This window comes from Chrysochloris asiatica, unplaced genomic scaffold, assembly GCF_000296735.1.
Source record: "Chrysochloris asiatica unplaced genomic scaffold, ChrAsi1.0 scaffold00047, whole genome shotgun sequence".
In the NCBI taxonomy this organism is placed as follows: Eukaryota; Metazoa; Chordata; class Mammalia; order Afrosoricida; family Chrysochloridae; genus Chrysochloris; species Chrysochloris asiatica.
This window is the reverse complement of record NW_006408565.1, coordinates 8,914,299-8,935,613: the sequence shown is the minus strand read 5'-3', so window position 1 is coordinate 8,935,613 and position 21,315 is coordinate 8,914,299. Positions and strand designations below refer to the sequence as shown.

The 21,315-nt window shown below is 46.8% G+C and overlaps 2 protein-coding genes across 2 annotated transcripts in view; both read left to right on the top strand.

Annotated features, from left to right (window-relative positions):
- The window catches only part of SMPDL3B (sphingomyelin phosphodiesterase, acid-like 3B), a 30,267-nt gene extending 22,718 nt beyond the window's left edge, over window positions 1-7,549 (top strand). The window contains exons 4-8 of the mRNA XM_006862225.1: window positions 451-594; window positions 1,604-1,776; window positions 3,117-3,297; window positions 3,381-3,514; window positions 7,184-7,549. Of these exons, the coding sequence (XP_006862287.1) occupies window positions 451-594; window positions 1,604-1,776; window positions 3,117-3,297; window positions 3,381-3,514; window positions 7,184-7,549 (998 nt within the window). The remainder of the gene's footprint in view (window positions 1-450; window positions 595-1,603; window positions 1,777-3,116; window positions 3,298-3,380; window positions 3,515-7,183) is intronic.
- Window positions 7,550-8,823: 1,274 nt separating this feature from the next.
- XKR8 (XK, Kell blood group complex subunit-related family, member 8) lies at window positions 8,824-15,647 on the top strand. The gene is made up of 3 exons (XM_006862375.1): window positions 8,824-9,116; window positions 11,999-12,195; window positions 14,938-15,647. The coding sequence occupies exons 1-3, from the start codon at window positions 8,824-8,826 to the stop codon at window positions 15,645-15,647; spliced, it is 1,200 nt and encodes a 399-aa protein (XP_006862437.1).
- The last annotated feature ends 5,668 nt before the right edge of the window (window positions 15,648-21,315 follow it).

Genomic DNA, 21,315 nt, shown 5'->3' with positions numbered 1-21,315 from the left:
TTATCTGCAAGTGTGGGTGTTCTTATGCATATGCCCTCTCTTCTTATCAGCTGGACACTTCACTCTCCACTCTAGTCCTCTGTGGCTATGTCACTAACTCTGGGCCCACGAGTCCCTAGGTCTTGCCATACTGCTGGCCAACTAGGTCTCCACCTGGGTTCACAGGAATCTACTGAATGTTGTAGGGCTTAGTTTGCAGCTTCATTGCTGTTTTTCCCTCATTTCTCCTTAAAGGTGACCCACGTGGTCACCAATCTGAGCGCATGTCTGCTCATGCATTCCCACTGAGTCTTAGTCTTGGCAGGGGGTTTGCTTTGAGGGGACCCAACCACTTGCCTGCTGTCTCCTGGGCGAGCAACTTGCTTGTTCTTGTAGTAATGTCGGACTGCTGTTATTGTTTTGTATTTTTCCTTAAAGCATATATTTATATATTTCTCCTTTCCTACCCAGATACTAAAGTCTATGCTGCTTTGGGAAATCATGACTTTCACCCCAAAAACCAGTTTCCAGCGGGGCACAACAATATCTACAATCAGGTAGCAGAACTGTGGAGACCCTGGCTCAGTAACGAATCTATCCCTCTCTTCAAAGAAGGTACTAGCATCATTTGCTACTAGAAGGAGCACTTAGTGTATGCCAGCTCTGATCTAATTTTATGACAACCACCCCATGAAATAAATACTGGTTTTATCTCCATTTTAAAGATAAAGAGACTGAGGACTGAAAATATGTCACTTGACTAAGGTCACACAGCTGAGAAGTGGGAAGACTTGAGAATAGAATCCTGGGCTGACTCCAAAGCCCAGACTGTTAAATCCATTATCACTGATGATGGTTGTAACCACCAGTTATTTACTGTGTGCCAGGCATTGCTCTCAACACACTGTTAGACTTCTTGCCTCAACTGGAGGAAGGAAAACTAACCATCAGTTCAGAGCAGCTCCACTCAACTTCAGCACTACTGATGGTTTGGGATGGATAATTTGTTGCTGTGGCAATTGTACAGTGCATTGTAGGGTGTTTAGCAACATCCCTAGATATCAGTAACCTCTCCCTGTATCTGAACAAAAATATCTCTGGACACTATAAATATTTCCAGGGGTGCGAGCAAAATCATCTGATTGAGAACCATTGGTCCAAAGACATAGCCAGCCAAAGGCGACCCTGACCCCATTCCCTTCCTTCCATTTCCTGCTGCTGGTCAAACCCAACCATGGGCATGGAAGCCCTTCATTGATTTAGTCCACAAAGTTCAGCCTCCTGGGACAGAGAGCTGGGTGAAGGTTACCAGGGGATATGAATGGGCAAACACACCCATTATACAGATGAGGAAACTGGGGTATAGAGAGGTTAAGTAACTTTCCCAAGTTGCACGGCTAATAAATGATAGTGTCAGGATTTTAACCTAGGAATCCTGGTTCCAGAGTCTTAGCTCATATCTGCTTAGCTACACTGATCCCATAATGCTCTTCTTATGAGAAAGATGGTGGTTCTCCACTCTCTCCCCTCCTATAAGGGAAGAAGGTGGGAGAGAGTGAGGTGGAAGGGGGCAGGGGACCCTGGTGAAAGGGGGCAGGACTTCTTTCTGGTTGTCACATCCTAGGTGCCTTCTATTCTGAGAAGTTGCTGGGTCCCAGCAGGGCTGGGCGAATTGTGGTCCTCAACACCAATCTATACTATAGCAACAATGAGCAGACAGAGGGCATGGCTGACCCTGGCCAACAGTTCCAGTGGTTGGAAGATGTGCTGACCAATGCTTCTCAGGCTGGGGAAATGGTAAGGGTCCAGTCTCTTTGTCTCTGGTCCTCTTGGGGATCACTTTCTGAACAAGTCTCCTGTTTCAGCATAAACTCATGTACCCACCCACCCTGAGATGCCCACATCACAGAGAGTCATTCATTGACCCGGCATCAGGAGGGTGCTTGATCCATCTTTATAACAGCCCTGTGAGGGTGGGATCCTGGGGCCCAGTACAGATGCGGACCCCAGAGGCTCACAGGAGCAGCGACAGTTCCAAGGTCACACAGGAAGCAGTGAAGCTGAAATCAGAACCTAGGCCCCCAGACATCACTGCCACTGCACACCATAGTGCAGTCCACACTTGTGTACTAGACCTTAAGGGGGTGCAAAGTAGGGGACAGCCCAGCCCTCCCTGTGTGTCTTGGAGGATAGGGCCTGGCTCTCATTTGCTTGGACCCCTGCACTGACCAGTACGTCACAGCAGGATCTCATAGCTGGTGCTTCTGAGCATTCACTGCATTAGACATGTTGCTAAGTGCAAGATGGGTTATCTCATTCAATTCTCCAAACTCCACAAGGCATGTGCTATTATCATCACCTTCCAGATGAAGGAACTAAGTTAGCTCACAAAGGCAAATTGACTTGTGCAATGTCACAGAGCTGGTGTCCAAGCTGCAGTTTGACTCCATAGCTCTTGTTCGTAAGCCCCAATATGCGACCTCCTGCAAAGGACGCCAAGTGCCCAGATTCTGTTAGTTGAGTTATTTGAGGAAGAGAAGACATGACCACACATGACCAAGCAGGAACAGTTCAGTTACAGTGCCTGAGCAAGAGGCTCAGAAGAGAAGACCAGCTTCTGAAGTACCAGGGAGGCCTTCATGGTGGACGTGCCCTTTGAACTCGGTTTTGAAGTATGAATTTTGGTGGTGGCTATAGTGGTAGTGTGCCGTCAAGTCTCACAGTGACGCTCTAGGACAGAGGAGAACTGCCCCATAGGGTTTCCAAGGCTACCATCTTTATGGAAGCAGACAGTGATATCGCCCAACTTTGGGTTAGCAGCTGAGTGCTTAACCACGGCACCACCAGGGGTCCTTGAAGTTTGGGTACAAATTACAGAAGTGAAAATGAGACAAGTACGACTCCTGGTACTGCATAGCATGAGTTGAGGCACAGAGGTGGGAAAGCCAGTGGTACACTCACTGCTAGGCACAGAGGGAACGCCTGAAGCAGTCTAGAAGAGAGCGCAGGGAAGTGCAGAGTATTTGAACCCCTCTGCTTGCCTTTGGGAGACATGGGAGATGGGGGAGGGGTTTGAAGATGGAAAGAGGACCTAGATGTTCATCTCTAAGCCCTTCCTGGGCACCCTCTCTTCACAGGTGTACATTATTGGCCACGTGCCCCCAGGGTTCTTTGAGAAGACCAGGAATAAGGCGTGGTTTCGGCAGGCCTTCAATGAGAGGTACCTTGAGGTGGTCCGGAAGCACCATCGGGTTATTGCAGGGCAGTTCTTCGGGCACCACCACACTGATGGCTTCCGGATGTTCTATGATGACACAGGTATTCAACTGGAGGACTGCTGCCACTCACCTCCCTCCTTCTCTCACCTGTCTCTCTCAGTTCCACTGTCTCTCTCCTGCAAGGTGTCCCAATCAGTGTCATGTTCCTCACACCTGGGGTCACGCCCTGGAAAACCACATTACCTGGAGTCGTCAATGGGGCCAACAACCCAGGCATTCGGGTGATCGAATACGACCGAGCCACACTGAGTCTGCAGGTCAGGAGCCCTGGGTCTGCTGGGGACACGGAGAGGGTGGGCAGGGACCTAAACACACGTACACCTCCCTTAGCTCTCCTGACTTCAGGAAAGTCAAGTTACTTCTACTTTCCTAGGGTTCAGATTCAGAACCCTGAAGCCACCTCCAAATCCTGCCACCTAGTCAGGTGAATTCTTCTTACCCCAAATCTTTTGCCCCTGGATCATGGCCACAGTATCCTACCTGGTTTCCTTGCCTCATGTAATGTCACATTGTAGCCCATTCATTAGACATCCCTATAGAAGGGATTTACCTTTCTAAAGCACTGTTCATTCTATCTCTCTCCTGCTTAGAAACCTTCAGTGGCTCCTCAGTACCCACAATATAAAGCAGGGATGTGGGCTGGTACTCAAAGCATCCTATGGTCTGACCTCAGGTCCATGCCATGCCAACCTTTCCCTACACCAATTCTAGCTGTGCTCCTGGCAAAGCAGGCCCCTAATTCCTCAAGCACTCCTCCACCTCCTATGATGTGCTTATGAATGCTGAAATCACAAAGAAGCATTCTTTTTTCATTTATTCAACAAATATATTAAGCATCTGCCATGTGCAAGGCCTTGCTCTAAGCTCAGGGGATAACTAAGTGAACAAAACCTGACAAAATTACTACTTTTCTAAGGCTGACATTCTTACACGAGGTAAAAGACAACAAATTAGTATGTCACAGAGAGTTCTAAGGAGAAAGATTCAGCAGGGTGGGGAGACAGGGTGGTGACCAGTAGGGTGTGTGTGTGTACTATGTTAGATAGGTGGGCAGGGTAAATGTCACAGATAGGATGACATTTCAGCAGACTTCTGAGTACATTGAGGGAATAAATCATGTAGGCATCAGGGAAGTGAACAGTAAGTTAAATGCCCTGGGATAGAAATGCGCATTGTTTGATGTGTTTAAAGAAAACCTAGGTACTTGGCACCACTGGAGAAGGTAGACCAGTAGGGCAAAGACACCTTTTTTAATTGTTTATTAATTCATACAAGGAGCTATGGTAACATAGTAGTTAAGAGTCAGGCTAACCTCAAGGTCAGCAGTTCAAAACTACCAGCTGTTTCGTGGGAGAAAGATGAGGCTTTCTGCTCCTGTAAAGATTTACAGCTTTGGAAACTGTAGAGGGTCACTATGAGTCAGAACTGACTCCATGGCACACTACCACCACCACAATTCATCCTGCAAATATTACTGAGCATCTTCTATGTGCCAGGGGACTTAGTCCATCAGAAAATATCCAGCCATGAGGTAAACAAGGAGAGCAAGGAGGCCAGTGTGGTGGGAGGGACAGTGAGAAAGGATGGGGTCAGATCACAAGGGCCATGATGGACTCTGGATTTGGAAGGTTTAGGGCAGAATGAAATATTCTGAGCTTAATTTTACAAAATCACTGTGTCTGCTGTGTAGAGAACAGGCTGTAGGGAACAAAGGCAAAAGCAGGGTGAGCAGTTGGGTGGTGATTACAGACTTAGTTGAGAGGTGATGGTGGCTTCCCCCAGGGTATTGGTGGGAGGGTAAGAAGTGTCATATACTGGGTATCATTTGAAGGCAGAGCAGACAGGATTTGTTGGTGGATTGTATGTGGAGTGTGAAAGGAAGAGAAGTCATGGAGGACTCCCAAGTTTTTGGCCTGAGCAACCAACTGGAAGGATGGTGGTGGTGGTGGTGATGTGCCCTTTACTGAGATGGGATGACTGGAAAGAATTAGAATTCTCAGGGCAGTGAAAATACCAAGGGAGGAAGGAGTCAACTGGATGTCTGTGTTGGGAGTTTTGGGAAAAGAAAGGTACAGTGATTTGATGAGAGTGGGGAGCATCTGAAGGACATTTAATGCCAGAAACTGAATGAGATAAACAGGAGCCTTGGTTATAAGGAGGAAATACAGTTGGAGAAGCAGTCTGTGGATTTTAAAGACTGTGGCCCACATAGGTACTCACAGGATATGAACAAGGGCTGAGGAAAAACCCACACAGCCCATAACATACCCCATATCCTTCTCAGACAAAACTGAGGTTTAATCCTGGGTTAACCACACATAAACATTTTGATTTCTGTGCCTCAGTTGCTTCATCTGTAAAATAGGAATGACAGCACCTTCACAGGATTTTGGGAGTACGTGATAATGCACTGGAATGCAAGGTTGGGAGTTCAAACCCACCAGCATTTAACAACAACAACACAATAGTTAATATGGACTCCCGGTGTGGTGCTGTAGGATCAGCACTGGACTGGGAGCCACAAGTTCGGCAGTTCAAACCCACCAGCTGCTCCTCAGAAACCCTGTAAGGGTTGCTATGAGTTGGAACCCACAGCAGTTAACAACAACAACAATAAATGGTTAAAGTACTCAGCCACTAACAAAACGGTTAGCAGTTCTGAGTCCACTCGGAGGTACATCAGAGGAAAGTTCTGGTGATCTACTTCCAAACAATCAGCCATTGAAAACCCTATGGAGCACAGTTCTACTCTGATACACATGAGGTCACTGTTGAGTCAGAATTAACTTAATATCAACTTTTAAAATAATATGCAATGTGCTGGGTATACAACTGCTATTCATACATGGCGGCACCCCATCTCTAGTGACCGGAAGCAGGTCTAGAAAGTTAACTCAAAAGTGTTGGTCAGAGGAAACCTTCCAGATTCTAGTCCTGAAGATACACCCAAGTCTTTCTTACTGGGTCTTGAGTGTATCCCAGTCCCCATCAGGTTTTACAACCTCTCAGCCAGGCAGGTCCCTTTGCCCTTTTATCTCACTCCTTTTATGTTGTTTTTTATCCATTCATTTTGCATAAGTATTTATTGAGCATCTTCTATGTGCTGGAAGCTTGATGCAACAAAATATGCACAGGCTGTGGGGTACACAACCTGTTTTCAATCCTACCTCTGCCACTTACAGGCTGTAGAATCTTGGTCAAGTGACTTACCTCTTTAGGCCTCAGTTTCCTCATCTGTGAAATGGGATTAATACCTCATCAGATCTAATTAGATAATGTCTGCTAAACATAGCTAAAAAAAGAAATAAAATTGGTGCCTTCTAGTTGATTCCTGTGTGGTGTGGCACTGAGGATTAATGCGTTGGGACTGCAAAGTCGGTTTGAATGCAAGGTCGGCGGCTCAAGCTCACCAGCCGCTCCTCGAAAACCCTATACAAGGTCACTATGGGTCGGAATCGATTCGACAGAACTTTAACAACAACAGTTGATTCCAATTCACGGCGAACCCAGGGAACTGCTCCATTCTTGGCTGTCATTTTTATTGAAGCAGATCACCAGTTTTTTTTTCTCCTTGGCACCGTTGGGTGGGCTCACATCACCAACTTTTGGGTTGGTAGTCAAGGGCAAACTGTTTGTACCACTCAGGGACCTTACCAATAAATGTTCAATAAGTAATAGTGGTTATTATGGCGACAGAAGACTCCTGGTGTGGCACTGTAAGATCAGTATTGGGCTGCAAACCACAAGGTCAGCAGTTCAAACCCACCAGCTGCTCTTTGGAAACCTTATACAGGTCACTATGAGTCGGTACCGACTCTATAGCACTTAATATGGCTATAGAGAATGTGGGGGCAAATTCAAGGTATTGGATGGGGTTGGAGGCAGGCAGCTGTTCAAGGCAGGCCTTCTCCGCCTTCCCTCTTTAGGACATGGCTACCTACTTCGTGAATCTGAGCCAGGCGAACGCGCAGGGAACGCCGCAATGGGATCTTGAGTACCGGCTGACCGAGGCCTACGGCGTTCTGGACGCTAATGCTCGCTCCATGCACGTGGCGCTAGAACGCATCGCCAACGACCAAGGCACGCTGCAGCGTTACTACGTCTTCAACTCCGTCAGCTACGACGTTCAGCCCTGTGGGGAGAGCTGCCGCGCAGAGCACGTGTGCGCGCTGCGCGAGGTGGCCTTCGAGGCTTACTCCTCCTGCCTGCGCGCCTCCGGCGGTGTGCCCGCGCCGCGGCAGGCGCTGCTGCTGATGGCGCTGGTGAGCATGCGCATCCTGTTCGTGTCGTGACCTTAGCGTCTCACGCAGCCCCCTCGGCTGCTTAACTTCCCCCTTGTAAAACCGCGGTAACACCCTTTTGAGACCTGGGTTTTTCCGCCATTTCACTCGCATCCGCAGAGATGGGACAGCCGGATCCGGAAATGAAGCACCAGAATCATATTTCCTTCAAGTTTCATGTCTTATCTAGAAAGCAGTGTACATCATGCATATTATTGTGTGGTATTCCCTTTAATATGTAAATAAATGTTTCAAGTAATTCACAGTTAGTGGCCCTTCTCCCTTCCTCTGTAACACTAGTCGCACAACCTCAACGTCCACGGGTCAGAACGTGCCTTCTTTTTGTTTTGTTTTTCCAACAAGCAGAAGTGAGGGATCGTAGGTAGAGCCTGGGCTCTTTCCGCCATTTGGGGCTTTTGTTGTTTTTAGGTGTGGTATTGTAGTTTTTGACTTGTCCCATATGACTGAGTAGAACTGCACCATAGAGTTTTCTAGGCAGGTGGGTGGGAACCGACTCGACAGCACTTAATAATCATTACAGGAGCAGATCGCCAGGTCTTTCTTTCAAGGCAAGTTCTTAAGTGTTATGCCACCAGGGCTCCAAGCACTGGGCCTCTAAACAAACACAAAATCCACTGCCATCTAGTCGACTACTTCTCTTAGCGACTCTGTATAGGGTTTCCAAGGCTGTAAATCTTAATGGGAGCAGATAGCCTGTCTCCATCAGAAAGGCTGGTGAGTTTGAATTGCCCAATTTGCGGTTAGCAGTCAACCGCGCCATGAGAGTTCCTATTGGGCCTCTGATGTTAAGTGCCGAGGAGTAGGTTCAGACTCAGCGACCTTGCCTTGGGTTTCCAAGGAGTAGCTGGTGGATTTGAACCACCAGCCTTGTGGTTAGCAGTTCAGTGCTTATCCTACAACGCCACACCAGGACTTCCTTGAGCCTGTTGGCATCTCAGATGTAAATTAAGATGGCTGGAAGCTTGCTAAGCTAAGAGTTGTGTGCCTCAGGTGGTCGGTTTTCGGACCATGGGGGTTCAATTAGTTTGGGAAAGTACTGTCCAGAGCGACAAGAAGCCTGACGTAGGGGACTGCAAGAGTCCTGCAGCGGGGTTCCCAGGCCTAGCTCCTCCCCGGACGAGGCGGGACAGGGAAGTCCCGCCCAGTAGGGTCAGGCCTGGGACGGCCCGGAGGGTTGTGCTCGCCTCCTTCCTGACTGGGCAATCCTAAAACCCGGGGGCGTGCCGGAGCCGCGGAGTAGGGGATGGGGAAGAGACAGACGGGCCATGCCCCTGTCGCCCCGCACCGCACTCCTTTGGGACTTGGTCCAGGGAATCCTTGGCACTGCTGCCTTCCTGCTCGACCTAGGCGCCGACCTGTGGATGGTGGGTCAGTACTTGCTCAGCGGCCACTACCTGTGGGCAGCGCTGGTGCTGGCACTGCTAGGCTTCGCTTCCGCCGCGCTGCAACTCTTCAGTTGGGTCTGGTTGCGCGCCGACCCCGACGGCCTGCACAGGTCTCAGCCTTCCGGCCGCTGTCTGGCGCTGCTGCATCTCCTACAGCTGGGTTATCTGTACAGGTAAGCGCCCAGCCCTCGGGAGACGGGGGAGCAGGAGCCCAGCGGGCACCTCCTGACGTTGGGCTGCTGACTCCCGAGGAAAAGGGTCGGGACTGCGATTCCTCACTGAAGGGAGGTAACAGCCCCTGCAGGCAACGCTGCCAATAAGTGAGCGGGGCCCGCCCATTACGGGAGGAGAACTACTCCTTAGAGCTATTCTAGTCTGTCCATCCTTGTACAGGTGGAGAAACGGAGGCCCAGGGAAGAAAGGGAAGATCTGGGGCCTTGGGGTCAGAACTTTCTGGGATCCAGTTTTTCTTGTTTGAAAGATTATTTTATGGAAGAGATTTTTGTAAGGGAAACTCTCGAGTACATAAGATGAGCTTTATAGTTTTTAAAGACATCGGTTCTTAATGTCGTGGAGATTGACTAGGCCCGTTTATTTTAGAAGTTCCACACTCAATGAACATGGAGGGATGCTGCCACCTTCATTCTTGTGTTGATGTTCAACTGCAGTGATTCTAGTACCATAACACAAAAATTGGCTAGTTTCTCTACTTTCATTGGTAGATCCATCCTTCTGACTACCTTGCCATCCGCACAACGCTCGCAGTAGTTGGCCACAGTACCAACACCGCCATTTTCCAGTTCTGGTTTTGCTACCTGTAAACTCATTTCCTGCCTCACTCCAAGCCTTCGTTTCCTCCTCTATAAAATGGTGGTGGTAGTTTAGAGATGGCTCTGGCAGGCAGCCTGTTGTGAGGAGTAAGGGAAAGCTTTGGGTAGTGCCTAGCAGAGAGTCAACTCTTACTTTAATGCGAAGACCTCTGTTCAAAACCTGCTGTTCCTTCTAGCTGTGAGCTCAGCTTTAAGGTTAAGTCACTTGACCTCTTCAGGACCTTTTACTTACTGGTCCAATGGGCATGGTAATAGTGCCTGCCTCTGAGCTTTGTGAGCATTAAATAAGATCTAGGCATTTCCCTCGCACAGCGTACGCATCCATTAAATGTCAGCTAGTATCATGATTACCTCCATCAACATGGGAATTTCAGCAGTCCTAACCCCCAGAGCAGTGCTGTTCCTTCACAGTTGCTCGTCGCTCACCCTTTCCTGCCCAGTTGTGTTATCCTCCTTGAACATTTGCTCTGCACCGCTCCCAGGCTGAGCATTTGGAGAGAAATGTATCTGACTCACTTGTGTCCTCAGAGCCAGCAGGGCCTGACTGGGTCTTAGAGAATGTGTATGGACTGAGCTCTTTTTCAGAACTGGCAGGGCTCTGCAGAGATGGGGAAACTGAAAGCCAGGGCTCAGAGTCATAGAATGAAGTTAGGACACAATGTGATCTGTGTGGGATGGTGTGGCTGGAGCCAGGATCCCCTCTTGAATCCGCTTTTACAGATTCTCTCCAGATCTTGCCTTGACAAAGCTGCAGTGTCCAGGACTGGGCGGGAGGAACTTTGAGGGACCTTATAGACCTTAACAGAGTTCTGGTGTGGCACTGAGGGTTAATGCACTGGACTTGAAGATCTGTTTGAACTGCAAGGTCGGTGGTTCAACCTCACCAGCCGCTCCTCAGAAATCCTATACAGGGTCACTATGAGTCAGAACTGACTCAACGGCACTTAATAGCGACAACAACAACATAGGCCTTAATAAAACCTCAGCCAGGTGGGAAGGGGCAGTCATTACAGCCCTGGGTGGGCTTAACATCAGGCATCTTCCTTTGTTCTATTTCTGCTGAGCGTGAGTCGGACAGATTGATGTGTTTTGCTGCCAGTGCTCAGAAGTGCCCAGTGATAAAAGGTCTTGCTCCTTGGGCACCGCTTTCACAAAGTATGTTTGTTCACCACTGGTGTTGGAATCCTTTGGGGATGCTGATTTCAAATGCAGATTTCTGGCCTCCTCCTGCACACTGACACTGGGTTAATGTGCTAGACTGCAAAGCCTTTTGAACTGCATGGTTGGTGATTCAAGCTCACCAGCTGCTCCTTGGAAAACCTATACAGGGTTGCTATGGGTTGGAACTGACTTGATGGCACTTTACAATAACAACAACTGCAGACTGAATGAGAACCTCTTTATTTTTTCCTATTTTTCCAATGGAACCACTCCATCCCCACCCCCCAACCCCCTTACATAGTTAGGGCGCTCTTTCTAGAGCACTCAGAAGCTCCTGTTGCCCACAGGAGCACCAAAAGATGCTTTTGTTGTGTTGTTAAGTGCCATCGAGTAGGTTCCATCTTGGTGGTGGTGGTTATGTGCTGTGGAGTTGGTTCTAACTAATAACAACCCTGGATAGAGTTTCTGAGGCTGTAAATCTTTGCCAGGAGCAGAAAGCCTCATCTTTTAACAACTGGTCGCTTCAAACTGCTGACTGTGAGATTAGTAGCTCATCTTGTTGTTGTTGTCAAGTGCCGTCGAGTCGAATCCGACCCATAGCGACCCTGTATAGGGTTTCCAAGGAGCAGCTGGTGAGCTTAAACCGCCGACCTTGCAGTTCAAACAGTTTTGCAGTCTGGCGCATTAACCCACAGCACCACACCAGGACTCTAGAGCTCATCTTAGTCATGTTAAAATTTGACAACTGCCTCCTCTGAATTCATACTGCTTTGGGTCCAAATTCTGATTCCATTACTTCCTAGCTTTTTGATCCTGTTTCCACACCTGTAAAATGGGGATGTGGCAGAGAGTCAATGGGACAGATTTGTCATACGCTTGACACAGTACCCGGCCATTAGGAGCAATAGTAGTTCTGTTTATCCCCATTTTATAGATGAAGAAACATTAACTCAGTGAGGTTAAGTTGCTTGCCAAGTGACAGAGATGGGATTGTGTACCTGGAGGGGCAAGAGGGAATGCCATCATACTAACCTGGCCCTTTGGACATCTTTTGTATTGCCTAGGTGTATTCAGGGCCTTCAGCAGGGCCTGTTGGTGTGGCAGCAGGAGGTGCCCTCTGCTTTTGACTTGGCCTATTCTGACTTCCTCTCCCTGGACATCAGCATGCTGAGGCTGTTTGAGACCTTCTTGGAGTCGACCCCGCAGCTGACGCTGATACTGGCCATTGTGCTACAGAGTGGCGAGGTTGAGTGCTACCAGGGTGAGTGATGGGCCAGCAGCCAGCTTGGCAGAGCCTCCCTCTAGTGTCACAAATGTTTGCTCTTTTAAAAAAAGCCTGCTTGGAAAAAAAAAAGAGCACATACTTCAGTCAAATCTAAAGTCACTCTCTAGCTGTATGACTTTGGGCAAATGATCCAACCTTTCTGAGGGTCCGTTTGTTCTCATCTGTAAAATGTATACAATAAATGTTCCTACTTCCTAGTTTTAATGAAAGGATTAAGAGATGATGCCTATAAAACACAGTGTTTGGCACATAATAAATCTTCATTCTAATCTGTACTATTTTGAAGACGGGGTGCCTGACACATAAGAGGCAACTTGTACATAGATCTATCAAGCACCTTCATCTATTCAACGTGTTTTTACGGAGCACTTTTTCTGTGCCAGTTACTGTCCCACAGCAGTGAACAAGATAGACACAGTTCCTGCCCTGCCAGACTGACAGACAATGAAACAGTAGTTACAGAAAATGTGTCCAATGATCTGAAAGGGGAGTGGTAGGTGGTACAATCTCACAGGGCTTTATAAAACCATGGGGAGAAGTTTATACTATGAGGAGTTTGCTTGTAAAATGGAAGTGGCTTGCCCAAGGTCACAGTGGCCTGATTCAGGATCTAGGGTTTCTCCTTCACCACAGGACACTTCGAGGTCCATTGATGTAAATGCCACAGCCTCCTAAAGAACTCAGTCCCTCCCTGCTCTGCCATCATTTGCTGTGTGACCCAGAGAGAGTTTTCCCCTCTCTGGCCTCAGTTTCCATAATTGTACAAGATGAGGGTTAGATTTTGTTTTCAAGGAGCCTTTCAGCAATGCTAGTCCAAGTCTGTAATCATTTGAAATCTCGTAATGGCAGTTTTCATGAGTGAGTGTCTGATAGTAGCTGGGCACTGTGCAAAATGCTTTGGAGTTTCATACACAAAAGGCAAGAGATACAGAAAGGTGAAGTGGTTTGCTGTGAGTCACACAGCACTCACTGGACACATAATTTCACTATTTGAGGGAGGTCAGTGTTTAGGATGAGGGCCAAGTAGATACAGTCTACATTGTGTGTGTATGGTGGAAGATAGGGTGAAGAAGACACATTTTTAGTAGCTAGGTGTTGTGTCACTAGGAGTTGGGATGGAATCGACTCCATGGCAGTGGGCTGTTAGTGGATAGGTACTGTGCTCAGCCTTGGGGATCTGTTTCCTACCACAGAGAAGCTCAGAGATAAGGACATAGCTGTTGTTGTTGTTATGTGCCGTGGAGTCGGTTCTGACTCATAGAGACCCTGTACAGCGTTTCTGAGGCTGTAAATCTTTATGAGAGCAGAAAGCCTCATCTTTCTCCCGTGGAATGGCTGGTAGTTTCAAACTGCAGACCTCGAGGTTAGCAGCCCAATTCATAACCACTATGCTACCAGAGCTCCCTAAGGGCATAGTAGGTAATTGTTATATGATTAAGCGGGAGGCAGAAGTTGGTGGGTAATTTGTTGTTGTTGATAAGTGCCCTGGAGTGGGTTCTGACTCATAGCCACCCTGAGGAGGAGCAGCTGGTGGATAATACAGGGACATTAACAAAATTGGAGTGGGTTAGGATGGGTGACTCTCGGGGTTATTCAGACTGGGACTTGCATAGTGAGTAGGCATAGGCTAGGTGAGGTAGGGCCTATGTTCCTGACCCACCTAACAAAATGGGCAAAGGCTTGTTAAGGTCACAGGATTCAACATAGTGGGCCTGCCCTGCTGTGACCTCGAGTGTGGAGTAGTTAGGCTGATGGCCACAGATCTGGTCCCAGTAAACCTCTGTGAATGAATGCAGTGGGAAGGGGACAGAGATACACTACAGCTGCTGCCTTTGCCTCCAGGAGGTCCTGGTGCCCTTAGTCCTGAAATGAGAACCAGGAGGTGAAATAGGAGCCCCACTGTTTACTTCCACATCTTGGGAAATCTAGACTAGGGAGGAGCAAGGGGATGCTCAACGTACACAGCAGGATATCCCTCCTGCCCTAAGTGTAGCTTTAACTAGAACCTTTGCCTCTCTGTGGAATTTTTTGCTTTTCTGAGACTGAGATAGGGAAACTGAAACTGCTGGTTCTTAGACTCAAGTGCGACTTGGGCTCTTCCAGGAAAGGAAGGGTTGGTTACGGAGCCCCAATAACAACAACAGCAGAAGATGCTTAGGTTGTGGCCACGGCCCAGGGTGCCAGCTTCTGGGTGACTTTTTACAAGTCACTCCCCCTTTTAGCTTTGAAAAACATCACTGTGATAGCACCTGAGAAGTAAAGCATAGTGGTGAGGGGAAGACATCACATTTGCCTTCCAATTTTTTTTTTTAAACCCCCCAAAAAACTGGTTTTGAGAACTTATGTAATGTTCTCCAGCTTCAGTTTTCTTTTTTAGCTTTGGAGGGTTCTAATACTTCCCTCAGGTCCCTAGATTGGTATAAACGGTTTACGTTTAGCTACTAACAGAAAGTTCAAAAGGTTGACTGTTCCAATCTGTCCATTGGCACTACAGAAGAAAGACTTGGTGATTGACCACTTTAAGATGAGATCCACTGAAAACATGGAGCAGTTACACTCTGACACACACAAGGGCTCCATGAGTTAGAATCTACAGCAAATGGCTTTGGTTTTTAGTCTTTACCTCAGGATTATAAGGGTCCCCACAGTACCTGAAGCATCCAAGCAGTGCCAGACAGGCTGCCCCAGGACTCACCTGTTTTCTGTTACTCTTCGTAGTGGTTGGCATCTGTACATCCTTCCTGGCCATCTCGTGGGCGCTGCTTGACTACCACCGGGCCTTGCGAACCTGCCTGCCTTCTAAGCCCCTCTTGGGACTGGGCTCCTCTGTGATCTACTTCTTGTGGAACCTGTTGCTGCTGTGGCCCCGAGTCCTGGTTGTGGCTCTATTCTCAGCCCTCTTCCCCCGCTATGTGGCCCTGCACTTCCTGGGCTTGTGGCTGGTGCTGCTACTCTGGGTCTGGCTCCAGGGCACAGACTTTATGCCAGACTCTGCCTCTGAGTGGCTCTACCGGGCAACAGTGGCCACCATCCTCTATTTCTCCTGGTTCAATGTGGCTGAGGGGCACACGCGAGGCCGGGCTACCATTCACCTGGTGTTCCTCCTGAGTGACAGTGGTCTCCTGGTGGCCACTTGGTTGACTCAGAGCACCTGGCTGCCTAGTGGAATCCCACTGCAGATGTTGCTGTATGCAGGTGCTTCCAGCTTCCTTTTGGGCCTGTGTCTGCGGCTTGTCTACTACCACTGGCTGCACCCTAGCTGCCATTGGGAGCCTGACCAGGTAGACGGAGCCCGGGGCCTCTTTTCCCTCAAGAGCTGCCAGCTGCCTCAGAATGGGCGCTTGACAGGATTGGCTCAGAACTTTTTCTCAAAGCCTAAAGATGAAATGGCTTCCTTAATGAAGAGAGAGGTAAATGGGGTCTTTTGAGCTAGGGTTCGATTCTGCTAGGGGACAAATGGACAGTGAGTTCATTGATAAAAAGCAGAAGGAAGATAAGCTAACTATGGCATGATGAGTCTTGGTCTCAAGAAGAGCTTGATGCCTGATCTGTGCCTGACCCTGAAGATCAGAGTTGAGGAAGACGTAAGCCTGACTTCAAGGCATTCACAATGTGAACAAAATGAAGGGCTGGGTCCTGGAAGGTCAATGGGCCCCAATTATTATTATTAAAGTATTAGACGGTTTGGGAGGAAAGAAAAGAATCCTATTTTTCCTTCCCACCAACCAGTATAACAGGTGGTGTGACCCCCAAACTACCCATCCTTGGTATTTTTACCTCCCTGGCCACCTCTAAAATAGTTGATTGTTGTTGTTAAGTGCCAGTGAGTCGTTTTTGACTCAACAACCTTATACATGGTTTCTGAGGAGCGGCTGGTAAGCTTGAACTGCTGACTTTGCAGTTCCAACCAACTTTGCAGTCTAGCGCCACACCAGGACTCCAAAATAGTTGATAAAGGTGCTGTTTTACCCTTTGGGCCCCCTCACCTGGACAAGAAGGCCCCCGCACTGGAACACTTTCTCCTCTGCTCCCACCGCATTCATTCGGTTTACTTAACAAATATTTATCGAGAGCCTTTTCTGTACCAGGAGCACCATTCTAACCTTAGAACCTGGAACAAGGTCAGCTACCAGCTTTATTCCTCACCTTCTTCATTCCTGAGTAGGGTCTCCAGTGCTAGAGGACTGAGCCAGGGATGCCAACTCTGGTTAGTTCCTGTCAACCCCTTCAGGGCTACAATGCAGCTGACTCAGCCTCTGCTGCTGCTCACCAGGGACCTCCTTTCAACCAAGTGCCTTGTCAACCTGTGGGCTGGGCCATGGTTCAGTCCCGGGACTATTTTATTCTTTTGCCAGTATACCTCCTACCTCAGAGTCCATGTGGGAGAAAGAGAATGTCTACACATGTGTGTCTACAAATGAGAGACCTGTATGTGGTGGTGTTTAGCAATATTGTATTATTATTAAAACCTATGAAATCTTCCAACCTAGTCTGTGTCGTGAAACCAAACTGACTACAAAGTTCAAAAACACCTGGAGAGGAGAGAGTCTCCCCTCAAAATTGGTAAGGGGGAGGAGCTTTGTGTTACAGAAATTTTGTTAGCTTGTTTTGGTTGCAGTTTCCAATTTCTTAAAATACTGTTATCTTTTCCAACTTCCTAAGATCCTAATTCTTGTATATTCATTAGTGTTGAACCAATGCTTTCTCTTGTCTCAATTATTTGTATGTGCATTCTTTTCAGATGTTATTAAACAAAATCTCTTTAAGATTTTTTTGGTAAAGGCCCCTGGTACCAGAGAAGGGGTGGCTGGTTAAGGTAGGCCTTCTAAACTTTGTTTTTAAGTTTCAGGAACTGGATGAGCTTCCGTGGGGTTTTCAGCTGACCTGGATCCAGGCTGACTCTGGTATATGCTGTTAACCACCAGCTCAGTTGCTGGTTCTGGCAGGGGCAGCCATGAACATTTCAGGAAGAGATTATGAAAGCCCACATGAGGAAAGTCTTTACTAGGATCTTTGGGAGGGTTTTGATAAGATGGCTTATGGGATCTGGATGTGGGATAGTGCTGGGATGGTGCAACCTTTTGCTGCTCTAGGTCTGATTTGGAGAAGCAGAGAACAAGAAAAATGGTCCTGGAGAGAGGAGGAAGTGTTCAGTCATCACTGTGATAGGATTGAATAGTCCTGTTACTCATTCTAGCAAAGATACGTCACAAGTAAAGCATCACAGTGTTAGGCACTAAAGAAAAAGCAGAGGAGAGTGAATGGATTGTATTGTGGAATTTTATATGGAAGGGTCTTCCTGAGCAACTGACAAGCCCCAAGGGAGGTGAGGGAGACAACCCTGTAGATAGATGCACCTCACCCCAGACACCAAGTGGGCAGTGATGGTGCTCATGTGATCTTAAGGAATAGCCTGGGGGGTGAGTCGTAGAGACATTGGTGGATTGAGCCCTTGTGAGGTAGGGAGGGTGCCCTCTCTGAGGACAGTAACTCCACTGGATCAAGGAGGGCATGTGGCAGCTACTTATACTGCTTTGGAGCCAAAGACAGCGATGAGGGTCGGGGCAGATGAGAGCCTCTGGAAAGCTAATGCTTTTTCATAGTTGGTATGTTACAGGAAGAGCTCTAGATCATCCAGCCCAGTGATTTCCAGACTTCTCAGTTTCAGGAACCACTAAAATGGCTCACATAGTTGCCAACTTAATTTTAACAAAAAAGGGCACTAAACCCAATTGTCTGTTATCTCATAAACAAAGGGACAAAACAATTTCAGAATAAAGGACCATTCTCTTTTTTTGGGTCACGGTTTAAAAATATTTTGTTGTTAAGTGCCATCGAATTGGTTTTGACTCACAGCAACCCTGTATAGAACTTCTGAGGAATGACTGGTTGGTTGGAACCTCCAACCTTGCAGTTCAAACTGACCTTGAGGTCCAGTGCATTATCTTAAGTGCTATTGAGTCTGTTCTGACTCATAGTGACCCTGCATAGGGTTTCTAAGGAGCAGCTGGTGAATTTGAACCACTGACCTTGTGATTCAAACCAACTTCTGCAGCCCAGTACATTAACCTGTTGTTATTATTAAGTGCTGTCAAGCCAGTTCCAACTCAGTGTCCCTGTATAGGTTTTCCAAGGAGCGGCTGGTGAGCTTGAACCGCAGACCTTTCAGTTCAAAGTGACCTTGCAGTCCCAGTGCATTAACCCTCAGTGCCACACAGTTTTTTGAGAATTTAACTTTTTATAGGTGTCTTTAAATAAACAAATTATAATTTTCTCAACTCATAGGGAATATTGAGTCATGGTGTGGTGTTGTTGGGTAAGCACTGGATTGCTAACCTTCAGGGCAGTGGTTCAAACCACCAACTGCTCCTTGGAAACCCTATACAGGGTCACTGAGTCAGAACTGACTCAATGGCACTTAGCAACAACAACCAACCTAAGGGTTGAGACTCCAGAGGACAAGCCTGGCCTGTACAAATCCCTGGGCTTAGAGCCCAAACCTGGCCATGGACATCCGTCCTAACGGTTTCAACAAAAGTCTGTTTCACACATTTCTTCCTGGCATACAAGGAATAGACTAGGCTCAGGGGATATACCACATGTGTCCAAAGAGAAGACCCAAGCTTTAGGCAATTCCCCATTTGTCTTTTGAGAAAAAAAAAAAAAAAGATTTTAAGTTATTTAGTAAAACTTTCATTTATGAACATATACATGATGGTTATGTTCACAATTCCATCCATAATGTTCTATCCAAAAAGTCTGGAACTTAGCAGTTTACAGAATCAAATATTTTAAAAATGAGTGACATTTATAGTATTGTTGCCAAGTACAGTCTAGTTGGTTCCTAATTATAGCAAACTCTGTATAGGGTTTCTGAGGAGCAGCTGGTATGCTTGAATCACTGACTTTAGAGTTCAGAAGTCCAGTGCGTTGTAGCCTACAGTCCCCACACCAGTACTTCTTTATAATATTAGAATGAGAAATTCCCCTTGAAGATTTCCATTAAGAACTTTTTTTTGGACACTTTAAAAGCCTTCAGAACTGCTTATTTCTATCTGGCACCAAAAAGTTTTTGAGAAATGAGCAGATATTGTACTTATTAGAGGGGGAATGGAGACACTTTACTCTTTGGGCCTATAGTTGAGTTCAAACTGCATGTCTTCTGGTGAGGAGATTTAATGACTAGAATACAGGACAATACTCTTTTTCCTGGGGTAATAAATTTAAGGAAAAAAGAAATGAATTTTAATCTGTTTCATTGGAATAAAGGTTAAAAGGATAGACTGTTTTTCAGACCAGTGAGTAACAGTCAGACCCAAATCTGAAGGAAAAAAAAGTTAATGTGACATGAAATCAGACTAAATCAAATGAAGTTTAATATCAGTTTGCCAGTTTTATTGCTTTTGCATTTAAGCTCAGCACAGCATGGTAGTTATTGATTTTTCTCTTCAAAAGTTAAATATCAGTACACTTGACAGCAAGTAAAACTTCTAAAAGCAATATATTTTAGAAATAAGAACTCTTCTCTGTGAATGATTTTGACATCCCTTTTACTTTCCATGTGCATTTATTTATACCAAATGGTTAGTAGTTTTCAGTTTTTACCTTTTTGTGTGTGAAATTAATGGATTTTTATGAAGCCCTATTTAGGATGCTACTAAGCTAGGCAATGGGCTGATCCTTTTCAGAAAAGACACTGGAGCAAACTGTATAGAAAATAAAAACTTTATTTTTCAAGTTTATAAGATAGTTCCCATTACATATAACATTATGGTCAAGGACTCTACAACCACAAATGCCCGCAGTCACATAAATAGATCCAATCCAATCTATACCTTTTTCTGCTAAAAGAGGCATCTGAAGTCCAGAGGGAGAGTCATGTTTTGAGCAGAAATTGTCTTTAATGGGATGGCTCCCGTCAGTGCATTCGGAACTAGCCAAGGAGCCTTGCTTGCTAGAACTATTTGACTCAAGAGAGGAACAAGCAGGTCTGCTGATCAAGGCTGGGGCCGAACTATATTTTCTTTCATGTGGTTTAAGATAGTTCATAATTTCAGAATTCAGATTTGGCTTCTACAAATACTTTTTTTTTTTTTTTTTTTTACAACTTTTAGATGAAAGGAAACCGATTTAATGGTAAGTAGCAGAACTGCCTGCTTAAGAGGGGGCCCTACCTGCCCCCTTCCAAAGCTCACCACCCCTTGGCCTGGACCATGGCTCTCCTAGGAAGAGGGAGAATGTGGCTCTGCCCCTAAACTCTTCTGCCCCATGGCTCAGTGACACTGACACCCATTTATGGTCGTGAACATTTAGAAGCTCCATATACTGCAGTTGGAGTTTGCCTATCAGATTCTACTTGGAGCTTTAAAGCTGAGTTTGTGTAAACTGCGAACAAGCTGTGGTACAGGTCTCCAGGGACACAAGCTTTGCCCCCCAACTTTCAGAGCAGAAGACAGGAACACCCCAAACCAAACCAAAGCCCAAATAGGCATGTCAATCTGGAGCAGGTGCCTACTCTCCTGGACACCACCAGCTGTCCTAGGGGCATTGGACAGGGTGATACTAAGGCACAGTCAGTTTTACATTCGAAAGTCACGCTGACACTTCACACACCTGGGGCAACTCCAGATCCCCCACCAGAGATAGCCCTCACGACATGTGTAGACCCATCTTATAGACCCACAGTGCCCCACTGGGGGAAGGGCTCATCATTTGGCTAATTTCAAGGAGACTATTTCTAATACAAAGGGCTTTTCCCTTATTGAAAGGACCCACAGTATTCTTTGGCCCTCAATTTCCAACAAATCTTGATTGAGTCACCTACTTACTTCCCTTTTCTTTGTGCTTGGAAGGAAATGGGGGGTGAGGAGAAGAAAAGACAGGGTCAGAGTAGCACTGTGTTCCCTAGACAATTAATTTTGTTAGAAGTGCAGAGGCTCCTGTTTGCTGCCTGCCCTCTAAATGGGGACAGCAGCAACCAAGAAAAAACCAACTGCTTTGCTCAGATAGGCTTCTTTACCTCTATTGGCCAAATGCAAGTCCCTTTTGGAAAGGATTCAGCTGGACAAGCAGGAAAGGGCATTGAAAAAGGAGTCC

Coding starts and splice junctions, on each gene's coding strand:
- XKR8 (XM_006862375.1), top strand. CDS start 8,824: ATGCCCCTGTCGCCCCGCACCGCACTCCTTTGGGACTTGGTCCAGGGA. Junction 9,117..11,998: donor CAGCTGGGTTATCTGTACAG/GTAAGCGCCCAG, acceptor TGTATTGCCTAG/GTGTATTCAGGGCCTTCAGC. Junction 12,196..14,937: donor CGAGGTTGAGTGCTACCAGG/GTGAGTGATGGG, acceptor TACTCTTCGTAG/TGGTTGGCATCTGTACATCC.